The sequence below is a fragment of the Oreochromis niloticus genome, linkage group LG13, assembly GCF_001858045.2.
Source record: "Oreochromis niloticus isolate F11D_XX linkage group LG13, O_niloticus_UMD_NMBU, whole genome shotgun sequence".
In the NCBI taxonomy this organism is placed as follows: Eukaryota; Metazoa; Chordata; class Actinopteri; order Cichliformes; family Cichlidae; genus Oreochromis; species Oreochromis niloticus.
The window spans coordinates 22,463,307-22,485,189 of record NC_031978.2 but is presented as its reverse complement, the minus strand read 5'-3'; the positions used below and the strand labels follow the sequence as shown (position 1 = coordinate 22,485,189).

General features: G+C 39.1%; 5 protein-coding genes and 1 long non-coding RNA gene across 11 annotated transcripts in view; 4 read left to right on the top strand and 2 right to left on the bottom strand.

Moving 5' to 3' along the window:
• LOC100710560 (glycine N-acyltransferase-like protein 3) overlaps positions 1 to 12,424 on the top strand; it is a 20,314-nt gene extending 7,890 nt beyond the window's left edge. For both annotated transcript variants that reach the window (XM_019366425.2, XM_019366422.2), the window contains exons 5-6: positions 1,818 to 3,195; positions 11,996 to 12,424. In XM_019366425.2, the coding sequence (XP_019221970.1) occupies positions 1,818 to 2,223 (406 nt within the window). In that variant the 3' untranslated portion in view covers positions 2,224 to 3,195; positions 11,996 to 12,424. The remainder of the gene's footprint in view (positions 1 to 1,817; positions 3,196 to 11,995) is intronic.
• Positions 2,810 to 4,343, bottom strand: LOC109204751 (uncharacterized). Its single transcript, XR_002064239.2, has 2 exons — positions 4,201 to 4,343; positions 2,810 to 4,090 (listed from the first exon to the last, which is right to left on the bottom strand). It is a non-coding gene; the product is annotated as an uncharacterized LOC109204751 (long non-coding RNA).
• LOC106097937 (glycine N-acyltransferase-like protein 3) lies at positions 4,084 to 11,947 on the top strand. 3 transcript variants are annotated; one of them, XM_019366430.2, is made up of 5 exons: positions 4,084 to 4,214; positions 4,287 to 4,394; positions 4,491 to 4,611; positions 4,937 to 5,069; positions 10,462 to 11,947. In XM_019366430.2, exons 1-5 carry the CDS (start codon positions 4,140 to 4,142, stop codon positions 10,871 to 10,873), a joined length of 849 nt encoding a protein of 282 aa, XP_019221975.1. In that variant the 5' UTR covers positions 4,084 to 4,139; the 3' UTR covers positions 10,874 to 11,947. The 3 variants fall into 3 exon arrangements, with proteins under 3 accessions (XP_019221975.1, XP_019221974.1, XP_019221973.1); XM_019366428.2 differs by lacking the exons at positions 4,084 to 4,214; positions 4,287 to 4,394; positions 4,491 to 4,611; positions 4,937 to 5,069 and adding exons at positions 9,224 to 9,460; positions 9,545 to 9,655; positions 9,746 to 9,854; positions 10,255 to 10,381; XM_019366429.2 differs by lacking the exons at positions 4,084 to 4,214; positions 4,287 to 4,394; positions 4,491 to 4,611; positions 4,937 to 5,069 and adding exons at positions 9,223 to 9,460; positions 9,746 to 9,854; positions 10,255 to 10,381.
• Positions 10,871 to 21,883, bottom strand: mgme1 (mitochondrial genome maintenance exonuclease 1). Of its 2 annotated transcripts, XR_003213613.1 has the most exons (6): positions 20,846 to 21,883; positions 20,526 to 20,754; positions 20,288 to 20,420; positions 20,043 to 20,173; positions 19,639 to 19,822; positions 10,871 to 10,909 (listed from the first exon to the last, which is right to left on the bottom strand). XR_003213613.1 is itself a non-coding variant. In XM_005473969.4 (5 exons), exons 1-5 carry the CDS (start codon positions 21,357 to 21,359, stop codon positions 19,789 to 19,791), a joined length of 1,041 nt encoding a protein of 346 aa, XP_005474026.1. In that variant the 5' UTR covers positions 21,360 to 21,883; the 3' UTR covers positions 19,496 to 19,788. The 2 variants fall into 2 exon arrangements, 1 of the variants encoding a protein (XP_005474026.1); XM_005473969.4 differs by lacking the exon at positions 10,871 to 10,909 and having other exon boundaries at positions 19,496 to 19,822.
• On the top strand, positions 12,685 to 17,158 carry LOC109204749 (glycine N-acyltransferase-like protein 3). Its single transcript, XM_019366432.2, has 6 exons — positions 12,685 to 13,158; positions 13,231 to 13,338; positions 13,434 to 13,551; positions 13,892 to 14,024; positions 14,131 to 14,416; positions 15,723 to 17,158. Exons 1-5 carry the CDS (start codon positions 13,084 to 13,086, stop codon positions 14,408 to 14,410), a joined length of 714 nt encoding a protein of 237 aa, XP_019221977.1. The 5' UTR covers positions 12,685 to 13,083; the 3' UTR covers positions 14,411 to 14,416; positions 15,723 to 17,158.
• Positions 17,921 to 20,037, top strand: LOC109194376 (glycine N-acyltransferase). Of its 2 annotated transcripts, none has more exons than XM_019366427.2 (5): positions 17,921 to 18,152; positions 18,237 to 18,347; positions 18,439 to 18,544; positions 18,994 to 19,120; positions 19,201 to 20,037. In XM_019366427.2, exons 1-5 carry the CDS (start codon positions 18,075 to 18,077, stop codon positions 19,610 to 19,612), a joined length of 834 nt encoding a protein of 277 aa, XP_019221972.1. In that variant the 5' UTR covers positions 17,921 to 18,074; the 3' UTR covers positions 19,613 to 20,037. The 2 variants fall into 2 exon arrangements, with proteins under 2 accessions (XP_019221972.1, XP_019221971.1); XM_019366426.2 differs by having other exon boundaries at positions 18,436 to 18,544.

Genomic DNA, 21,883 nt, shown 5'->3' with positions numbered 1-21,883 from the left:
CATCTTTTCTTTTCAGTCATTCTGTCGTAGATTTATTGCTGTGCTTGGGATCATTATCATGTTGGATGACCCATTTCGGGCCAGTCTTTAGCTGTCAGCCAGATGGCCTCACATATGACGCTACAATACTTTAATGTACAGAGGAATATAGAGTGGTCGTCTCAAAGACTGCAAGGTGCCCCGGTCCTGTGGCTGTAATACAAGCCTAAAACATCACCCCTCTACCACTGTGCTTGACAGTTGGTATGACGTGTTTGGTTTCTCCATTTATTCTTGTTTGTCCAATCTGTGTTGTTCCAGACGTTTTGTGTAACTTTGCAAACCATGCTGCTGTGTCCTTTTTACAGAGAAGAGGCTTTTTCCTGACAACCTTTTTTTAAATTTAAACTGGACTTAGTAGATTTAAGCAACTGTTGGCAAGTGTAAAGGCATTATTAAGTGGAGAGAAGTTGAGGATATGGTGACTGTAGCAAGGGGTGTATTTGTGGCTTTAGCTCTAGAGAGCAGAGAGGAGCTCTGTAAAAAAGGAGAGGAAAGGTTAATACTGGTTCCAGGGTGGTAGGCACAGAGCACTAGCTGTTTTGGATTTTCAGGATTGCCTTATTTTCTACAGAAGTGAGTGAGAGGTCAGGTGGGTTACGGCAGGTGGGTTTCTGGAAGAACAGGGGAAGAGTGGACAGGCAGGGTGTGAGGTGGAGAACTGGTGAAGAACTGTGTCACCACTCGTCATTCATCGCCTGACTGGCTCATCACAGACAGGTGTGTGAACGACAGCTCCACCATGACAGCCTCCCCCCAGGGTGGAGTTGGGATACGAAGCGCCAACAGCAATTTCACATGAGAGTCATGGAGAAACGGAAAACAACCAAACCCAACCCAACCCACAAAACCATGACACATTTCGAACAAGACATACTTGTTCCGTCCTTTTCTAATCTGATGTAGCATTACATGTTCTAACCTTAGGACATGTGAATAATGTTTCTCACTGCAGAATGATAGACTTCAGATTCTTTGGAAATGACCTCATAACCCTTCCCAGACTAATGGGTTTTAATAATTGCCTCTTTAATATTATTCCTCCTTGGCGTCGTGTTAGCACACAACTTACCAGCAAACTGCTCAAACTTCTGCTTTTATACTGGTTCACACACTTTCTTCTAATGCTTTGATTATCAACACCCGACTGCTGCTTGATTTCGTCCTTCAATGGAAATAGTAAAACCCAGTATCAAGGCAAAAACACTCCAGTCCACCGTGCCCATTTCACACTTTGCCCCTCCAAAATTTGAAACATATTAAGTACATTAGAGGGTCATTAATCGTCAGAAACTATTAAGGTAGTCGGCCAGTATGTATTTACATGATGTAAATGTGTTAGTACTGTCTTTTTAAACACTTACTGCAGATTACTGCAACTTACTGTAACTTCTGCAAACATGTACATTTCATGGCTTGGAGAAGCAAAGCGAGAAATGGACACGGTGGACCGGCATGTCTATTACATGTTTTGCCATGATATCAGGTTCAATAGTAAGAGTAACTTAGTTTTTCACATACTGCTTCTGCATTTTGGCTCGGTATTTGTTCAATAAACAACGGCACAGTGTATTATCTTATGTTTTGTTGATCATCTGTGGTTATATTTACCTTATTTTAAGCTCCAATCAGGACCAAATTATGTTTATTATGTAGTTATATATAAAATATTACAATTTAAGAAGACTGTACATTTTTTTTTCACTATGACTGTAAATATGCTTCAGAGAAATGTAAATTATATTGCTTCTCAAGAACTTTTCTTTTTCTTTCTACAGTGAGCTTGAGTCGAGGATTTCATCTCTTAACATTTCCCACGTTGACTTGGTGAATAAAACCTGGAAGTTTGGAGGAGATGAAAAGGGTTACAGGACCATTGAAAACCTCATCAGTAACTTCCCATCATGCTGCATCACAGACGGCCAGGGTCAGCCCGTGTCCTGGATACTCGTGTATGATTACTGTGCTCTGGGAATCTTGTATACGCTGCCAGAGCACAGAGGGAAAGGCCTAGCCAAAATCCTGATTAGCATTTTAGCCAAGAAACTCCATGCTGAGGGTTACCCAGTGTACTGCTACATAGAAGAAGACAATGTGCTGTCCTACAAACTCTTTAGAAACATAGGCTTCATTGAGGATCCTTCTTACAGGGCTGCATGGTTTGAGTTCAATTTTTCAGATTAGATTCAAGAGCTTTTAAATGTACGTCCAACATTTTTATAAGGTCGCGTTTTCTTCATTTATAAAAATAGAATTCAAATGAATGCAACCCAAATAAAAAGTACATTATTAGCGTTTTTTTCTTTTTTTGTCTCTTATTTATAAAAAGTGTGATCACTTCCGGTAAAAATTAAAGAGTAAGTGAAGTAGACGTTGATTGACAAAAATAATACAAACGTAGCAGTCCGAGACTGCGTACCACAGATAAGGCTGATAACTGCATGCGTGTTCTGAGTGTCTGGATCCAGTAGGATCCACATCTGGATATGAACGAGTATGTGATTTCTTGGAGAAGACACTGTTTCCTTGGGGCTTGCTTTTCGGTCAAGCTAACTTCTCCCAATTTCATTTTGATATATTTGTCAAAATATGGTGTGAAATGTCCAGTTTCCCCCTATTTCAGAATAGTAAAGAACCTTTCCACAACTTCCTGGATCAACTCTAAAAGTAATCTTCTCTAAGCAGGCTCAGTCCCCACCATTGATAACTTTTTGCTAAGAAACAATCAAATCAATCACATTACCTGCACAACAGAGATAATGATGTAAACTTTTATTATATTAAAGCATTTAAATGAGAAGTAGAAATAAAACCGAGCTGCACTGATTTGTACTCAGTAGCTTCATATTGTTCATTAAGCTGCTTTCTTTAAGGGGGTCACCACACCGGATCATTAACCTCAATCCGAGCTTTGGCCACTTTGTTGTGGAATTATCCTGATCTGCATAAAGACTTTCTTCCTGGGTTCCTGACACAACCCTTTGCATTTATCTGGCTAAATCAGCTCTGAATAATAGAAAACAACTAACGTTATAATTAAGTACAAACATTTCAAAATGAAGCTAATATGCTTGTAAAAATGGGGACAGTTTAGTACTTCATTAAAAACTGAGGGGACCAAATAAAGCTAGCTGGTCTGTGTAACCTAGACATGAGGTAGGCAAGACTGTGGAAGGCTCTCACCTGTCTGTTGACCAAGGCTTGAGGAACCAATTAATGTTCACATCTGAGTATATATGAGACAGTTATGTCATCTGCTGGTGAGGACAGCTGAGTGGGGTTAATTATGTTATAAGAGGAGTAATGAGGTGGAAGAAACTTATTTTATTTGGCAGCTTTATAAGCCAAAGCAGGGTCACCAAATTCAATAAGGTGACGCAATAAAATGATTCCCCAGGCAATGAGTGCTTACAATCAAACATCACAGGAGCCAAAAGATTTAACAAAAAGAACAATGAAAGTCGCTCTTGGTGTTTGTTGGCTTGTATAACAATGATTAGCAAAAGTGTATCCCTCACAACTTCTCCTTTTCTTCTGCTGTGCAATAAAGAAGTGGTCTATTGTCGGATGTCTTTTCCATGTGAGACGCATGGTTCTCCAAAGTAAAAGACATTTAATTGATATCTTGGTGTCATTTATTACTGCTTAACACAAAACAAACTGTGACTGTATTTAAAACTTAACAAATATAAAAATAATGAGCAACAGGGACGTTGAGCGTTGGTGGAGGTGGTAACAATGATTTTCGTACATTCTCTTCAGTTATACGTCTTGAAAGTGCGAATCACGACAACCTCAGCCTGGAGGAAAAGTCCAGTCAGCGTTTACGTCCACTTCACATCACTTCCGCAATTTCCAGAGTTTCATACACTCCGTCTTTGATTTACAAAGACGCACAAATGTCTTTGGAACGAAAGATCATATTTAAAACAGCTGAAAACGAGCAGAAGAGATATTTATCTCGGTCACAGCAGAGTCCACAGGGAGTTTCATGTGCTGTAAATAACTATGTACATTTCATCGATTGCCATCATTGCCATCGCAGTTTAACCTGAAAAGGTTAAAGTACATTAGTGAGAAAACTGTCCAACTATCCAAACATGAAGGTCCTGAACAGAGACGAGCTGCAGATCGCTGAAGGAGTTCTGCTCAAACACTTACCGAAGAGTTATAAGGTATCTGCGACATAAACAGTGTCTTTGTGCTTTACAGCCTCAGCAGCGCTTAAAGGTGTTTCATGCTTTCAGGTGTACGGTTTCCTGTTCGGTATCAACAGGAACAAACCGACTACACTGGAAGTTGTGGTCGATACGTGGCCTGATTTTAAAGTTATCATCTGCAGACCGGACCCCGAGGTGTGTTTAAATCCCGTCGGAAAACTGTGGACAGCTTTTCTCGACTGAAATCTTTTGTTAGTCACATGACTGTGACAGCTTTTATTTATTTCACAGAACAAGCGTGCCCTGAATTTCAAGGAAAAGATGGCATACTACAGCATGGATGAACAGAGTTTGAGGGAAATGCTGACAGACGAGAATGCTGTTGATTGGAGCACTTATTTCTCGATAGGAGGTGAGCTCAGATCACTGCAGAAAATAAGCAGTAAAAAATATGATGGCTTTTACGTCACTATATTTGACAGCTGTTACTATTTATACAGTTTTATAGACACAACACACACTTTGTACAGTGTGATGCATTATTACTAAAGAAGTGTAAGTTACACCAGATTCTTTGATAGCAGTGCATCAGCATTATTTAATGGTCATATGATGATTTTCCTAATGATAGTTACACCTGTTATGTTGTTTTGCTGTTTTTACAAATTACTGGTTTAACATCTTGCAAGGGGAAACAACAAAAGAAGTATTCAATGTGAATTATCTTCATCCAACAGGACTTGATGTTTCCCATGCACCAATGCTCAAACAAGTGTCTTCTGACAGAAGAGTAAAATACAAAACTGATATTTTAGTACACCTTCTGTATTTGCAAGACACCAACTATCTGCATATGCCAGCGATTAACAGGTATACTCTGAAAAGCAAGATGTACCTTATATCTGTGCATATGTCACATAAAATATGCTTCAGAATGATGTCAGTTATATTGCTTCTCAACAACTTTTCTTTCTTGTATACATTTTTATCAGGTTCATAAATGTGTAAAAATATAATAAAATGAATGAAACACAAATAAAAACATAATTGTTAACATTTATTATTTAGTATCCCTATAAAATTGATAGGATCTAGATCAGAATATGATCTATGGAAATATAGCATGAAATGCCCGGTGTTGTTCCCTTTCACAATGGTAAAAAAAATCCCTCCTGGATAGGGATCAACTCCGATCACTTCTAAGTTGGGCCAACTCCCAACAGCCATAACTTTAAAAGAAAAAAAAGAAAAAATTATAGGAGAGAATTTAAAAGTTATATCTAAATTAAACTGAGCTCCAATGATTCACACTCTGAGCCAGTATCTGCCTATTCTTCTTTTGGCTGCTCTATTTAAGGGATCACCAAAGCGGATGATTTGCCTCCATCCCGGCTTTGACCAATCTGGTATGGAATTATTCTGAGCCGCATAAAGACTTGGCCAAAACTTTTCCTGGGTCCCTGACACAGTCCTACTCATTTATCCAGACGTGAGACTGGCACAAGGACTATACTGGGTTGTGCTACTTAAAACAAAAGCAAATTGATTTATTTTTCTTATATTCTCACACCATCCTCACTTATATCAGAGAGACTGGGGTGTCTGTAGAGAGTGGAGAGTCCACAGCTGAGGGGGAAAATAAATAAGTAATATGAGGTAGTTATGTGATCTCTCGGTGAGGACAGGTGAGTGGGGTTAATTGTGTTATAGGAAGACTAATGAGGTGGAAGAAACGTATTTTATTTGGCAGTTAAAGAGGGCAGGATTCAGCTGTATGGGCCAAAGCGATGTCAATAAAGTGACCCAGTAATATGTTTCCCCCCGGTAATGAGTGCTTACAATCAAACACCACAGGAGCCAAAAGATTAAATAAAAGAGATAAACGATTTTAAAAACTGATTGTAGACCACTATTGTACGGATTAACAAAACAGTCTGATACAGCTAATTGATTCCCCACTAAAAGCCTGCTATGTCTCAGTATGAACAAGAATCACAATAGATTTCAGCTTATTCAGCCTGCAGTCACGAATGTCATGCCACTGTTGCCTTCAATGTGTCTTTTGTGTCCCTTTTCTCACACACACACTCCCGGAGATGTGTCAGCAACTTCCCCTTCTCCTCTGCTGTGCAAGTAGTCGTCCATTGTTGTGGCTGTCTGTTCCTTCACATGAGCTGATCCCCTTTTTTAAACACCACTGAGATTAATAGTAAATGTGGCTCTCCAAAGTGCTTCATATCTTGCTGTAATTTATTCCTACTTCACAGAAATATGTTCTCTTTCTTACTTGAATTACTGTAAAATTGTCAGCACACCCATTGTTTAACGTCCCATTTTCTGTTTTAATAATTCAAAATAAAAGTTTCACATTGCTCCGAAAGTGTTTCAGACATTCTTTGAGGTATTGTATTGCGTGAGCAGTATTAAATTTTATACCAGGATTTTCCTTTGGTCTCCAGAAGAAAGCAGAAATGTTCTCAGCTGACAGGAGTGACACCTGGTGTGGTCTTCTGCTGCACAAGCCCATCTGCTTCAAGGTTCACGGTGCAGGATGCTTGGATGTAATGAGTAGTTATTGAGTTGCCTTCCTATCAGCTTGAAGAAGTCTGGCCATTCTCATCTGCCTCATTTATTTTTTAAAAAGCCTCTATTTTTTGGAAAGCATCCGTTATTGAACCTCTGTTCAAAATGCCTCAACAGCGACAGCTGCAGGTTATATTGGGCAGGGCAATCTGTGTGATTGTGCAGAGAGGAGACCAGCAGGAGCAGGGTTCTCAAACTCCAGTCCTAGAGGGCCACTGTCCTGAAACTTTTCCATGCGTCCCTGCTGCAACACACCTGAGTACAATTAGTAGGTCATTAGAGAGAATCTATAGAACTTGAATGCATGCTGAGGTGGCAGTTGAGCCATTTGATTCATGTTACAGCAGCTCATGAGTAAATGAACATAGTGCAATAAAAGTACTTTTAGAAGTACATTTTTCCAAACACTTACATTTATTTAAATTTACTTGAGTAGGATTAGGGTTTGCCACTTCAGCATTCAGTCAAGTTCTGTACTCTTGCTAATGACCTACTAATTTTATTCAGGTGTGTTGCAACAGGGACACATGGAAAAGTTTCAGGACCCCGGCCCTCAAGGACTGGAGTTCGAGACCCCTGAGCAGAAGTCTGACCTCCTCACCTCCTCAGGATAGGAGACCAGCCTCCATTTGTATGCATCTTTTTACAGTAATGACCTAATGATGGCTATAACCTACACTATATTTATTTATATAATAATAAAGTGTTGTTTTTCTTTGGTTTTTTTAATGTACTAACATGAAACCTGCGTGTCGAGCTTCTGTGGTGACCTGCTGGGGTGTGTGACATAATCAGAGATCTATTAAATCCATCTAAGCCAAACTGACATAACATATCTGGTAAATTCTGAATAACTGATAGTTGTCAGGCTTAAATGTTTTTGTTTTGATTACAATATTGTTCAAATATTTTAGAATTCAGCAGAGAAATTAGATCCCATCTAAACATCACTGCTGAAAATATGATCAGCCTTTGATGGAAGGAAGCCAAAGCACACTCAGAGAACAGTGAGTTACTATCACACATACAGCACAGACCACCTAACACACAACTGAATGTCTGTTTGCAATGAGGTGTAAAGGGAGGAAAAAGTGTGTAAAGATGAAGAAGCTAAACCGCTTCTTAAACTGGTCAAACTGGAGAGCTGGCACAACCTGTAGAAAGTTGTAAAGAATAAAAAAAGTTTTTTTAAAACATCCCTGTTTTCATAAAACCTTTCAACAACACTGAATTTTATGTGTGTTTTGTTCAGCTGTGTGTAGCAAACATCAGCCAACAACATGAAAGACATATTTGAAGCCCAGACGCTCCTTGAGTTTCGAGAAACCATGCTGTCTAAATTTCATGGAGTTCCATTTGACGTGTAATTATTAACAGTTAAACGACAGTGTTGCAATATTTCTGTGATCCGTTGAACATGTTTAAAAATTAATTCTTGTATAGTTAATCTACAGACAACCTCAACTCCTCAGGATAGTCACAAAAGTACACTGTGGGTGTTTCCACAGTGACCTCCAGACTGCTCGATGCACAGGCCTAGTTCCTGTTCTGAGCTGTCAGATGTGGCACCCGGTGGGGTCTTTTTGCCCATCTGATTCAAGGTTTGACATGTTGCATACTGTGACTGTAATGAGTTATTTGAATCCTTTTTGTCTTCCAATCAAATTAAAGCAGTCTGGATATTCCCCTTTAACCTCGGGCATCAACAACAGAGCTGCTGCTCACTGGATGCTTTCTCTTTTCTAGCACATGAAGACCATAAAAAAAAGATTTGTAACATGTCTATCAACCAAATGTTCACAATTACAAAAAAATATCAGTTTGTACTGTTTTTATACAGTAAATATGGGTAACAGAGTGGACATGTTTCCTTTAACGCATTTGTGAAATATTGTAAAAGATGAAGTTTTTGTTTTGATGAAACAATGACACACAGGTTTGTTCTGGTAGATGATTTTTATCTCCAAAAAATGAAACAACTCGCTGTAAGTTGTATGACTAGATGACCAAGGAGGGGACCCAATCTAAAGGAATTAGGCGGGCTCAGGCAATTCAGCAAGACGGCTGTTTAAAATACTTTTAAGCATTTAAAAATTGTATAGAATATTATATTTATTTATTTTATTCATCCATTTATTTATTTTAATATATAACTTATATAGGCAACTCAAGAAAAAACTAGATAGCTATGGACATGGCATTTTGGGCTACATTTGCTAAAACAAAGAAGTTTTAAAAATCTGTAATTATTATTGTCAAATTGAAAAAACAAATGATGGACAGTTTCTGTCATGGGGACTTAAATGGCACCAAATAGTACAAATCACTCGTGTTAGCTAATAAAGTTGTCGTGTACATTCAAAATATCTTTAAACTTCAAAAATCTGAAAGTTAATCAACATCAGTTACTATGTGAGCTATTCGTGGGGGCGGTTTTTTTGTGCCTCCTCTTCAACTTTAAGCCATGAAAGTGCGAATCACGACCTCAGCCTTTAGAAACAATCCCAGCTAACATTTCCGTCGTCGTGGAGACCCCCGATTTCCGATCACTTCCGGGATTTACCGAACTGTACGCTTCATTTCTTCATGAGTGGAGAAAAATGGCTTTTGAATTGTCCGAAGATCAGTTAAAAACAGCGGAAAACAAGCTGAAGAGATATTTACCTATGTCGCAGCAGGTATGCACGGTTAAATCTGTTATACTGTTATTTCTACAAGAAGCTGAATGTACTGCAAATAACCAACTACTGAATTGATTTAAGGTTTACGGTTTCCTGGTGCTCAGAAACAGAGTCAGATCCGACCCTGTACGGGTTTTAGTGGACAGGTGGCCACAGTTCCGCGTCATTGTGTGCAAACCACACGGTGAACAGGTACTGTCTGTGCAGGGGGGGTAAAGACTTGCGTGCACACAATACATTGTTTAAATGCCAATACAGATCATGTGTTTCCTTTTCTTCCAGAACAGTGACCTCTTCAAAGATGCACTGCTTTTTGCAACTGATGCTGCTGTTCTAGAGGAAATCCTCAGCAAGTCATCTGTTTTTGACTGGAGCAAGTACTTTTGTGTTGGTAATGTCAACAAGCTCTTTTATTGTTTGCATTGTTACTGAATCAGTTCAATAAACTGTTTATTCGCTGGCTCCCACACTGCAGCCCTGCATATGACCACTGAAGTCTATTACTGCAAGTGATTTTTCCATTAAATAATTACACCAGCCAATGAAAAGTCATCCTAATGCCTAGAGTTTATGTACTGTGTTCAAAGTGCTGTGAGTGTTATAGTATGTCATTTAGTGATAGAAAGATATGGCTCTGCAAAAAAAACAAGAAAAAGATGTGACACATCTATGGTTAAACTTTGCACTTCCCATGTTGGGAGCAAGTTAATCTTTAATCTTGCTTTAATAAATCATTTTCAAAAGATAAAAACAGGTTCACACATTTGAGGTTTTGATTACTTGTGTTAAAGGAACCAGTGTTTCCCACACTGAGATATTCAAAGCAGTGGCATCAGCAAAGGGTGTACCCTGTAAAAGAGTGGCAACATGTTACTTGATGACACTGGAAGATGTGAGCAGGCTTCCCTCTGTAGATAGGTATTACTTACACATACACATAATTAATCATAACTTTAACGTCCTGATAATAATACAGGCTTTGCTCTGTTCCATGTCAGTTCAGGGATCTCAATAAGCTCTCTTGATGAATCGCACATTGGCTTGGTGAACCAAACGTGGAAGTTTGGAAAGGACGATGTGGCCGTTGCGATGATCCGCAACATGATTGCAAACTTCCCCTCCTGCTGCGTGCTGGATGCTGAAAGAAAGCCTGTGTCCTGGATTCTGACCTATCCATCATGTGCTATAGGAATGCTTTACACGCTGCCAGAGCACAGAGGGAAAGGCTATGCCAAAATCCTGGTCAGCAGCTTGGCCAAGAGGAATCATGCCCTGGGCTACCCAGTTTACAGCTTCATAGAAGAGGAGAATGCTGTGTCCTACAGGCTCTTTGTAAACCTGGGCTTCACTGAAGATCCCTCTTACAGGGAAGCCTGGTTTGAATTCAATAAATTTCAAATATTTCAATGAGGGACAGAGTAGAAGTAAAACAAAATTACACCACACCTTTTTCTATTAATAAGTTAAAGTCACAATGTGAGCCAGTTCTTTTAGAAAACAGTTGGAATAAAGACGATTGCCAGATTGTTGGGTTAGTAGCTCTTTTTTGGCCCTCTTAATGCCCTGGAACATTTCTCTCATTTATAAAAAGTGTGATCACTTCTGGTCTGTTATCTATTATGACTGTATAGCCTCTTAAGTGTACAGAAAATCTCCTGGAAAAATTGCATTAAACCTGGACTGCAAAAATTAAAGAGTAAGTGAAGAAGACGTTGATTGACAAAAATAATACAAACGTAGCAGTCTGAGACTGCGTACCACAGATAAGGCTGATAATTGCATGCATGTTCTGAGTGTCTGGATCCAGTAGGATCCACATCTGGATCTGAATGAGTATGTGATTTCTTGGAGAAGACACTGTTTCCTTGGGGCTTGCTTTTGGGTCAGAAAAGGCACCTCTAAGTAGCTTTATTTTCAAGCTAACTTCTCCCAATTTCATTTTGATATATTTGTCAAAATATGGTGTGAAATGTCCAGTTTCCCCCTATTTCAGAATAGTAAAGAACCTTTCCACAACTTCCTGGATCAACTCCAAAAGTAATCTTCTCTAAGCAGGCTCAGTCCCCACCATTGATAACTTTTTACTAAGAAACAATCAAATCAACCACATTACCTGCACGACAGAGATAATGATGTAAACTTTTATTATATTAAAGCATTTAAATGAGAAGTAGAAATAAAACCGAGCTGCACTGATTTGTACTCAGTAGCTTCATATTGTTCATTAAGCTGCTTTCTTTAAGGGGGTCACCACACCGGATCATTAACCTCAATCCGAGCTTTGGCCACTTTGTTGTGGAATTATCCTGATCTGCATAAAGACTTTCTTCCTGGGTTCCTGACACAACCCTTTGCATTTATCTGGCTAAATCAGCTGTGAATCATAAAAAACAAACAAACATTATAATATCATTAAGTACAAACATTTCAAACCAAAGCTAATATGCTTCTAAAAATTGGGACAGTTTAGTACTTCATTAAAAACTGAGGGGACCAAATAAAGCTAGCTGGTCTGTGTAACCTAGACATGAGGTAGGCAAGACTTGAGGAACCAATTAATGTTCATATCTGAGTAAATATGAGACAGTTATGTCATCTGCTGGTGAGGACAGCTGAGTGGGGTTAATTATGTTATAAGAGGAGTAATGAGGTGGAAGAAACTTATTTTATTTGGCAGCTTTATAAGCCAAAGCAGGGCCACCAAATTCAATAAGGTGACCCAATAAAATGATTCCCCAGGCAATGAGTGCTTACAATCAAACATCACAGGAGCCAAAAGATTTAACAAAAAGAACAATGAAAGTCGCTCTTGGTGTTTGCTGGCTTGTATAACAATGATTAGCAAAAGTGTATCCCTCACAACTTCTCCTTTTCTTCTGCTGTGCAATAAAGAAGTGGTCTATTGTCGGATGTCTTACGTGAGGCGCATGGTTCTCCAAAGTAAAAGACATTTAATTGATATCTTGGTGTCATTTATTACTGCTTCACACACACACACACACACACACACACACACACTGTACTCGCGTGTTCTCATTTATTTTCACCTGGTTAATCCAGGTTCGGGTACAGCACGTTTTAAAGTCCACTTTCTTTCTTTTTTTTATCATTAAAATAAAGGGTTCAGATTCCTGAGACAGGGTTCAGGGTTTCACTGTTTTGGTGAAGTATTAGAGGTTACACCTGGATTTACCCGTGGTCTCCAGGAAAAAAACAAACTGTGACTGTATTTAAAACTTTACAAATATAAAAATAATGAGCAACAGGGACGTTGAGCGTTGGTGGAGGTGGTAACAATGATTTCCGTACATTCTCTTCAATTATACGTCTTGAAAGTGCGAATCACGACAACCTCAGCCTGGAGGAAAAGTCCAGTCAGCGTTTACGTCCACTTCACATCACTTCCGCAATTTCCAGAGTTTCACACGCTCTTTGATTTACAAAGACGCACAAATGTCTTTGGAACGAAAGATCATATTTGATCATATCATATCTGAGATATCTGAGTTTCATGTGCTGTAAATAACTATGTACATTTCATTGATTGCCATCATTACCATCGCAGTTTAACCTGAAAAGGTTAAAGTGCATTAGTCAGAAAACTGTCCAACTATCCAAACATGAAGGTCCTGAACAGAGACGAGCTGCAGATCGCTGAAGGAGTTCTGCTCAAACACTTACCGAAGAGTTATAAGGTATCTGCGACATAAACAGTGTCTTTGTGCTTTACAGCCTCAGCAGCGCTTAAAGGTGTTTCATGCTTTCAGGTGTACGGTTTCCTGTTCGGTATCAACAGGAACAAACCGACTACACTGGAAGTTGTGGTCGATACGTGGCCTGATTTTAAAGTTATCATCTGCAGACCGGACCCCGAGGTGTGTTTAAATCCCGTCGGAAAACTGTGGACAGCTTTTCAAGACTGAAATCTTTCCATGTGGCATGATTGTGACAGCTTTTGTTTATTTCACAGAAAAAGCGTGCCTTGAATTTCATGAAAAAAGGTGACTACAGCATGGATGAACAGAGTTTGAGGAAAATGCTAACAGACGAGAATGCTGTTGATTGGAGCACTTATTTCATGATAGGAGGTGAGCTCAGATCACTGCAGAAAATAAGCAGTAAAAAATATGGTGGCTTTTACGTCACTACATTTGACAGCTGTTCCTATTTACACAGTTTTATAGACACAACACACACTTTGCACAATGTGATGCATTAATACTAAAGAAGTGTAAGTTACAACAGATTCATTGATAGCAGTGCATCAACAAATTAAAAAAAAATAACATTTAATGGTCATATGACGATTTTCCTAATGATAGTTACACCTTTTTATGTTGTTTTGCTGTTTTTACAAATTACTGGTTTAACATCTTGCAAGGAGAACAACAAAACAAGTATTCAATGTGAATTATCTTCATCCAACAGGACTTGATGTTTCCCATGCACCAATGCTCAAACAAGTGTCTTCTGACAGAAGAGTAAAATACAAAACTGATATTTTAGTACACCTTCTGTATTTGCAAGACACCAACTATCTGCACATGCCAGCGATTAACAGGTATAATCTGAAAAGCAAGATGTACCTTATATCTGTGCATATGTCACATAAAATGTGCTTCAGAATGATGTCAGTTATACTGTTTCTCAACTTTTTTTTTTTTAAGTGAGCTTGAGTTGAGGATTTCATCTCTTAACCTTTCCTATGTTGACTTGGTGAATAAAACCTGGAAGTTTGGAAGAGACGAGAAGGGTTACAGGAAGATTGAAAACCAAATCATTAACTTCCCATCATGCTGCATCACAGACGGCCGGGGTCAGCCCGTGTCCTGGATACTCGTATGTGATTACTGTGCTGTGGGAATGTTGTATACGCTGCCAGAGCACAGAGCGAAAGGCTATGCCAACGTCGTAATCAGCACGAGTAGTTATGTGATCTCTCGGTGAGGACAGGTGAGTGGGGTTAATTATGTTATAAAAAGACTAATGAGGTGGAAGAAACTTATTTTATTTGGCAGTTAAAGAGGGCAAGATTCAGCTGTATGGGCCAAAGCAATGTCACCAAATTCAATAAGGTGAACCAATAATATGTTTCCCTCCGGTAATGAGTGGTGTTGGAGCTATTTGTTCTTTATTTTTATTATTTTGAAATTTGTTAGAGTTTCTTGTTGGTTTACTTATATTTTGTGGGGTTATTCACAAGTTTTATTTGTAGGTTAATACTTGCTTCATTGTCTTGTTTTGTTTTGTTGTTTATCTTGTTAAGTCAGCCAGGAAGAACTCTAGGGCCATTCTCTGTAAATAAAGGCACTGGTATAGGACCAGCATACACTGGGGTGGGGCTATGGTTTTTTACCAGATGAGGAGAAGCAGCAGGAAGCAACAACAATGGATCTTGTTTTTGCTTGGCAAACTGCATTAAAAAAGAAAAAAAGAAAAAAAAGAAGCAACTTTCAAAGTTTTGGACGGTGGACTTCTTTTGCCTGTGTACAAAATGTTACCTCAGTGCAGCAGTGGCTTGTAGATTTTTAATTGTTGGATGTTTGTTTGGTCAAACAAAAGGAATCGCCACTACAAGTGCTTACAATCAAACACCACAGGAGCCAAAAGATTAAATAAAAGAGATAAACGATTTTAAAAACTGATTGTAGACCACTATTGTACGGATTAACAAAACAGTCTGATACAGCTAATTGATTCCCCACTAAAAGCCTGCTATGTCTCAGTATGAACAAGAATCACAATAGATTTCAGCTTATTCAGCCTGCAGTCACGAATGTCATGCCACTGTTGCCTTCAATGTGTCTTTTGTGTCCCTTTTCTCACACACACACTCCCGGAGATGTGTCAGCAACTTCCCCTTCTCCTCTGCTGTGCAAGTAGTCGTCCATTGTTGTGGCTGTCTGTTCCTTCACATGAGCTGATCCCCTTTTTTAAACACCACTGAGATTAATAGTAAATGTGGCTCTCCAAAGTGCTTCATATCTTGCTGTAATTTATTCCTACTTCACAGAAATATGTTCTCTTTCTTACTTGAATTACTGTAAAATTGTCAGCACACCCATTGTTTAACGTCCCATTTTCTGTTTTAATAATTCAAAATAAAAGTTTCATATTGCTGAGAAAGTGTTTCAGACATTCTTCAAGCTCCTGCATTGTGTGAGCAGTATTACATTTTATAACAGGATTTTTGTTTTCCAGAAATAATTGTGAAATACACTCACTTGTTTTTCTTTCTCCTTCTTTTTTTTCTTTTTAGGGATGCCTTGCCAGTAAAATGCTGGAATATTGAAAGCACAGCATCAAATCAGCTTCCTGTTCTCAGCTGACAGGAGTGACACCTGGTGTGGTCTTCTGCTGCACAAGCCCATCTGCTTCAAGGTTCACGGTGCAGGATGCTTGGATGTAATGAGTAGTTATTGAGTTGCCTTCCTATCAGCTTGAAGAAGTCTGGCCATTCTCATCTGCCTCATTTATTTTTAAAAAAGCCTCTATTTTTTGGAAAGCATCCGTTATTGAACCTCTGTTCAAAATGCCTCAACAGCGACAGCTGCAGGTTATATTGGGCAGGTCAATCTGTGTGATTGTGCAGAGAGCAGATCAGCAGGAGTCTGACCTCCTCACCTCCTCAGGATAGGAGACCAGCCTCCATCTGTATGCATCTTTTTACAGTAGTAACCTAATGATGGCTATAGCCTACACTATGTTTAATTATATAGTAATAATTTTCTAATGTACTAACATGAAACCTGCATGTCCAGCTTTTGTGGTGACCTGCTGGGGTGTGTGACATAATCAGAGATCAATTAAATCCATCTAAGCCAAACTGACATAACATATCTGGTAAATTCTGAATAACTGATAGTTGTCAGGCTTAAATGTTTTTGTTTTTGTTTTTTTGATTACAATATTGTTCAAATATTTTAGAATTCAGCAGAGAAATTAGATCCCATCTCACATCACTGCTGAAAATATGATCAGCCTTTGATGGAAGGAAGCCAAAGCACACTCAGAGAACAGTGAGTTACTATCACACATACAGCACAGACCACCTAACACACAACTGAATGTCTGTTTGCAATGAGGTGTAAAGGGAGGAAAGAGTGTGTAAAGATGAAGAAGCTAAACCGCTTCTTAAACTGGTCAAACTGGAGAGCTGGCACAACCTGTAGAAAGTTGTAAAGAAAAAAAAGCTTTTAAAATCCCTGTTTTCATAAAACCTTTCAACAATATTGAATTTTATGTTTTTTGTTCAGCTGTGTGTAGCAAACATCAGCCAACAACATGAAAGACATATTTGAAGCCCAGACGCTCCTTGAGTTTCGAGAAACCATGCTGTCTAAATTTCATGGAGTTCCATTTGACGTGTAATTATTAACAGTTAAACGACAGTGTTGCAATATTTCTGTGATCCGTTGAACATGTTTAAAAATTAATTCTTGTATAGTTAATCTACAGACAAGCTCAACTCCTCAGCATAGTCAAAAAGTACACTGTGGGTGTTTCCACAGTGACCTCCAGACTGCTCGATGCACAGGCCTAGTTCCTGTTCTGAGCTGTCAGATGTGGCACCCGGTGGGGTCTTTTTGCCCATCTGATTCAAGGTTTGACGTGTTGCATGTTGCATACTGTGACTGTAATGAGTTATTTGAATCCTTTTTGTCTTCCAATCAAATTAAAGCATTCTGGATATTCCCCTTTAACCTCGGGCATCAACAACAGAGCTGCTGCTCACTGGATGTTTTCTCTTTTCTAGCACATGAAGACCATAAAAACGATTTTTAACATGTTTATCAAGCGAATGATCAAAGTTACAAAGAAATATCAGTTTATAGTGTAAATAAATAACTGTAAATATGGGTAACAGAGTGGACATGTTTTCCTTTGACGCATTTGTGAAATATTGTGAAACTTTTTTTTTTTTTTTTTGATGAAACAGTGACACTCTATTCTGGTAGATGATTTTTATCTTCAACAATGAAAAAAACTCGCTGTAAGTTGTATGACTAGATGACCAGCGAGGGGATTCGATCTGCAGGAATAACAGTGTGGGCTCGGGCAATTAAGCAAGACAGCTGTTTAAAATACTTTTAAGCATTAAAAATGCTGTAGAATATTATATTTATTTATTTATTTTATTTTTTGGTTATTTTTAATATATAACTTATATTGGTAACTGAAGTTAAACATAGACAGCTAGGGACATGGCATTTTAGGCTACATGTGCTTGAAAAAAAGTTTAAAAATCTTTGAATATTGTAAAAAAAATAAAAAAATAAATAATAAATGATGGACAGTTTCTGTCATGGGGACTTAAATGGCACCAAATAGTACAAATCACTCGTGTACCTAATAAAGCGGTCGTGTATTCAAAATATCTTTAAACTTCACAAATCTGAAAGTTAATCAACATCAGTTACTATGTGAGCTATTCGTGGGGGCGGTTTTTTTGTGCCTCCTCTTCAACTTTAAGCCATGAAAGTGCGAATCACGACCTCAGCCTTTAGAAACAATCCCAGCTAACATTTCCGTCGTCGTGGAGACCCCCGATTTCCGATCACTTCCGGGATTTACCGAACTGTACGCTTCATTTCTTCATGAGTGGAGAAAAATGGCTTTTGAATTGTCCGAAGATCAGTTAAAAACAGCGGAAAACGAGCTGAAGAGATATTTACCTATGTCGCAGCAGGTATGCACGGTTAAATCTGTTATATTGTTATTTCTACAAGGAGCTGAATGTACTGCAAATAACCAACTACTGAATTGATTTAAGGTTTACGGTTTCCTGGTGCTCAGAAACAGAGTCAGATCCGACCCTGTACGGGTTTTAGTGGACAGGTGGCCACAGTTCCGCGTCATTATGTGCAAACCACACGTTGAACAGGTACTGTCTGTGCAGGGGGGCGGGGCTTGCGTGCACAGAATACATTGTTTAAATGCCAATACAGATCACGTGTCTACTTGTCTTCCAGAACAGTGACCTCTTCAAAGATACAATGCTTTTTGCAACAGATGCTGCTGTTCTAGAGGAAATCCTCAGCAAGTCATCTGTTTTTGACTGGAGCAAGTACTTTTGTGTTGGTAATGTCAACAAGCTCTTTTATTGTTTGCATTGTTACTGAATCAGTTCAATAAACTGTTTATTCGCTGGCTCCCACACTGCAGCCCTGCATATGACCACTGAAGTCTATTACTGCAAGTGATTTTCAATTAAATAATTACACCAGCCAGTGAAAAGTCATCCTAACACCTGGTGTTTATGTACTTCTAACTTCAAAGTGGAATTATAGCTTTCAAAATGTTATTGTCTTTCATTGTGTTCAAAGTGCTGTGAGTGTTATAGTATGTCATTTAGTGATAGAAAGATATGGCTCTGCAAAACAAAACAAAAAAAGTTGGGACACATCTTTGGTTAAACTTTGCACTTCTCATGTTGGGAGCAAGTTAATCTTTAATCTTGCTTTAATAAATCATTTTCTCAATACAAAAACAGGTTCACACATTCAAGATTTTGATTACTTGTGTTAAAGGAACCAGTGTTTCCCACACTGAGATATTCAAAGCAGTGGCATCAGCAAAGGGTGTACCGTGTAAAAGAGTGGCAACATGTCACTTGATGACACTGGAAGATGTGAGCAGGCTTCCCTCTGTAGACAGGTATTATTTACACATACACATAATTAATCATAACTTTAACGTCCTGATAATAAAACATGTTTTTCTCTGTTTCATGTCAGTTCGGGGATCTCAATAAGCTCTCTTGATGAATCGCACATTGGCTTGGTGAACCAAACATGGAAGTTTGGAAAGGACGATGTGGCCGTTGGGGTGATCCGCAACATGATTGCAAACTTCCCCTCCTGCTGTGTGCTGGATGCTGAAAGAAAGCCTGTGTCCTGGATTCTGACCTATCCATCATGTGCTATAGGAATGCTTTACACGCTGCCAGAGCACAGAGGGAAAGGCTATGCCAAAATCCTGGTCAGCAGCTTGGCCAAGAGGAATCATGCCCTGGGCTACCCAGTTTACAGCTTCATAGAAGAGGAGAATGCTGTGTCCTACAGGCTCTTTGCAAACCTGGGCTTCACTGAAGATCCCTCTTACAGGGAAGCCTGGTTTAGATTAAATGAATTTCAAATATTTCAATGAGGGACAGAGTAGAAGTAAAACAACACCTTTTTCTATTAATAAGTTAAAGTCACAATGTGAGCCAGTTCTTTTAGAAAACAGTTGGAATAAATATAGTAGCTAGATCTATGTGTTAATAGCTCTTTTTTTGGCCCTCTTATTGCTCTGGAACATGCTTGATTTTTTGTCTCTACAGCTTATCTCTTTTCTGCACTTGATGCACAACTGGATCTGAAATGAAGAAGGAAAAACATGAAATTATGTGCACTATAAATGAGCATAACAATGTAATTCAGTGCTTAACGTCCAGCATCCAGACACTGTTTTAATTAAACTTTTGGTGGCATTTCTGATTTTTGTAACTGTAATTACTTCATATACATATAGTGTAAAAATCTATATACAACGTGACAAAATGTAGTAAAATGAGAAACTGTTCTGACTGCTTTACCTTTGTTCTGTAAATTCTTCGAGTCGTAGCAGCCATGTTTTCCAGTACTCCAACATCAGCTCTGAGTTGAGCTGGTGAGCATGGGCAGGAGAGCCATCCTTGTATGCCACGACAATGAGTCCATTTTCAACCTGCAGCAGGGACAGATCAGCGGGTGGCACACAGTAATCACAAAGATATATTTTGAACAGTGCAACCTTTGTGAAAAATACAAGCTCATCACATCATTTATCTTAGTAGATTACCTGGTACTTGTAGTTGGCATCACTGTTCAAAGCCCCAGCATAGGCCGCCACTTGAAGAGGGTTATCGTACGTGTTGCTTAGGAATGGTTTGGGTTTATCTGAAGTTTTCCAGTCAATAACACATAGTACACCCCTGCAGGAAAAAAGGTTGGATGAGTGAAGTTAAGGAAATTAGTTTAAAAAAGATAAATAACTAAAGCTTGGTGTGGAAAAGAGGTCTGGAAATCTGTGTTTTCACCTGTAGCGAGCAACGCAATCCACAACTCCCAGGTAGTTCAGTGTTTCATGCTGTACGGTGCTTTCTATAGCTCTCACCGCTCGGATGTCCTCCAGGATGTCAGAGACGCTCTGCATGTATCCCTGTACCTCTGGTGGATACTCTGAAGGATTTCTATCCTTCCATGTTGCATGTGAAGTAAGAACATTCTCCAAGGCTGAATGGAAAAGCTTCCCTTGCCTAAATAAATCTGTTTTTGAGTACAACAAAAACACAGAGTCACTTTTTCAGTTGATCTCACCACATTCACACTAAGCTAACTCAAATCTTTCATATCTTACTTTGGCTGTATTCTTTGAAGCCTTCCTCTCCAAGCTCCGCAATCATCTTCTTCCTCCACCTCTCCAGGTAGAAGATCTGGTCTGGGGAGAGGGTCTGCTGAAGGATGCGGGTCACACTTGGTACCAGAGACCTGCCTTGCCCTCTGTTTAACAAAATCCGAGCTGGAGGTCCCGATTCTGGCTCTTCTGTTTCTATAGGCTCTTGACAGTTTAAGAATGGATGGAGGATTTTAGGTACCCTCGTCTCTGCTTTTGTAGGAGTCTGAGCTTTGACAACAGGTCCATAAATTTGGTCGTCTTCCGCTTGGAGGGTCTCCGGAGTTTGGGAACTGACTCTGGTCGACATGACGGACTTCACGAGAGAAGAGTAGCGCTCTGTGTCCACTGAACTGTACGGACTTCGTCTTTTTGGCGCTCGTAAACAATGATAAGCAGAAAAGTGGCGAACAGGGAGGGAGGTGCTTTGAGGTACAATGATGCCTCCGACGGACAAAACTCGTATAAAAGTGAACATTCTGGCGATTTTCACACAATTGGCCAACAAGGCGATATCTTATTAGCTAAATAACCACAGACAACTACAGTGGGCCCAAAGCTTCAAAGTACATTTAAAGATTTTGTTTATTTTCACCGCCGGTGATACTTGCCCCAACATGTTCTCATGTGACTCCAAACAAACCGGACAGTTTCTGAACGACGCGCCTTTTCGTTACACAAAATCCCGTAGCTGGGAAATTGAGTTCCGAGTGGTGGTTTCAACGAATAAACTTACGACTTTTAAACTACGTTACCCATAATGTGCGGTGTCACATCAAAATACATCCGTCGAATTACTTACTCTGCGGTTCAGTTGACTGAGCCGCCCTTTTATTTTTTTGGCTAGTTAGTACACAACTGTCCGCTATATTTTTTTAAAAAGCGTAACGCTGCTGTTTATAAAAAGTTATCACAATGCCTGTGCTTTATGAAAACTTGGTACAGGTGTGTGACATGACTGATTAAGCAAAGAGCCAATCGTAGCTTTTGTAAATTCCTACA

Excerpts from the sequence above, each read along its gene's own strand:
- LOC106097937 (XM_019366430.2), top strand. The coding sequence starts at position 4,140 with ATGAAGGTCCTGAACAGAGACGAGCTGCAGATCGCTGAAGGAGTTCTG. Across the intron at positions 4,395-4,490 it reads TCTGCAGACCGGACCCCGAG|AACAAGCGTGCCCTGAATTT; the intron begins GTGTGTTTAAAT and ends TTTATTTCACAG. Across the intron at positions 5,070-10,461 it reads CATATGCCAGCGATTAACAG|TTCAGGGATCTCAATAAGCT; the intron begins GTATACTCTGAA and ends GTTCCATGTCAG.
- LOC109204749 (XM_019366432.2), top strand. The coding sequence starts at position 13,084 with ATGAAGGTCCTGAACAGAGACGAGCTGCAGATCGCTGAAGGAGTTCTG. Across the intron at positions 13,552-13,891 it reads CACTTATTTCATGATAGGAG|GACTTGATGTTTCCCATGCA; the intron begins GTGAGCTCAGAT and ends TTCATCCAACAG. Across the intron at positions 14,025-14,130 it reads CACATGCCAGCGATTAACAG|TGAGCTTGAGTTGAGGATTT; the intron begins GTATAATCTGAA and ends TTTTTTTTTAAG.
- LOC109194376 (XM_019366426.2), top strand. The coding sequence starts at position 18,075 with ATGGCTTTTGAATTGTCCGAAGATCAGTTAAAAACAGCGGAAAACGAG. Across the intron at positions 18,545-18,993 it reads GAGCAAGTACTTTTGTGTTG|GAACCAGTGTTTCCCACACT; the intron begins GTAATGTCAACA and ends CTTGTGTTAAAG. Across the intron at positions 19,121-19,200 it reads AGGCTTCCCTCTGTAGACAG|TTCGGGGATCTCAATAAGCT; the intron begins GTATTATTTACA and ends GTTTCATGTCAG.
- mgme1 (XM_005473969.4), bottom strand. The coding sequence starts at position 21,359 with ATGTTCACTTTTATACGAGTTTTGTCCGTCGGAGGCATCATTGTACCT. Across the intron at positions 20,421-20,525 it reads GATTGCGTTGCTCGCTACAG|GGGTGTACTATGTGTTATTG; the intron begins GTGAAAACACAG and ends TTTTTCCTGCAG. Across the intron at positions 20,174-20,287 it reads ATGCCAACTACAAGTACCAG|GTTGAAAATGGACTCATTGT; the intron begins GTAATCTACTAA and ends TCCCTGCTGCAG.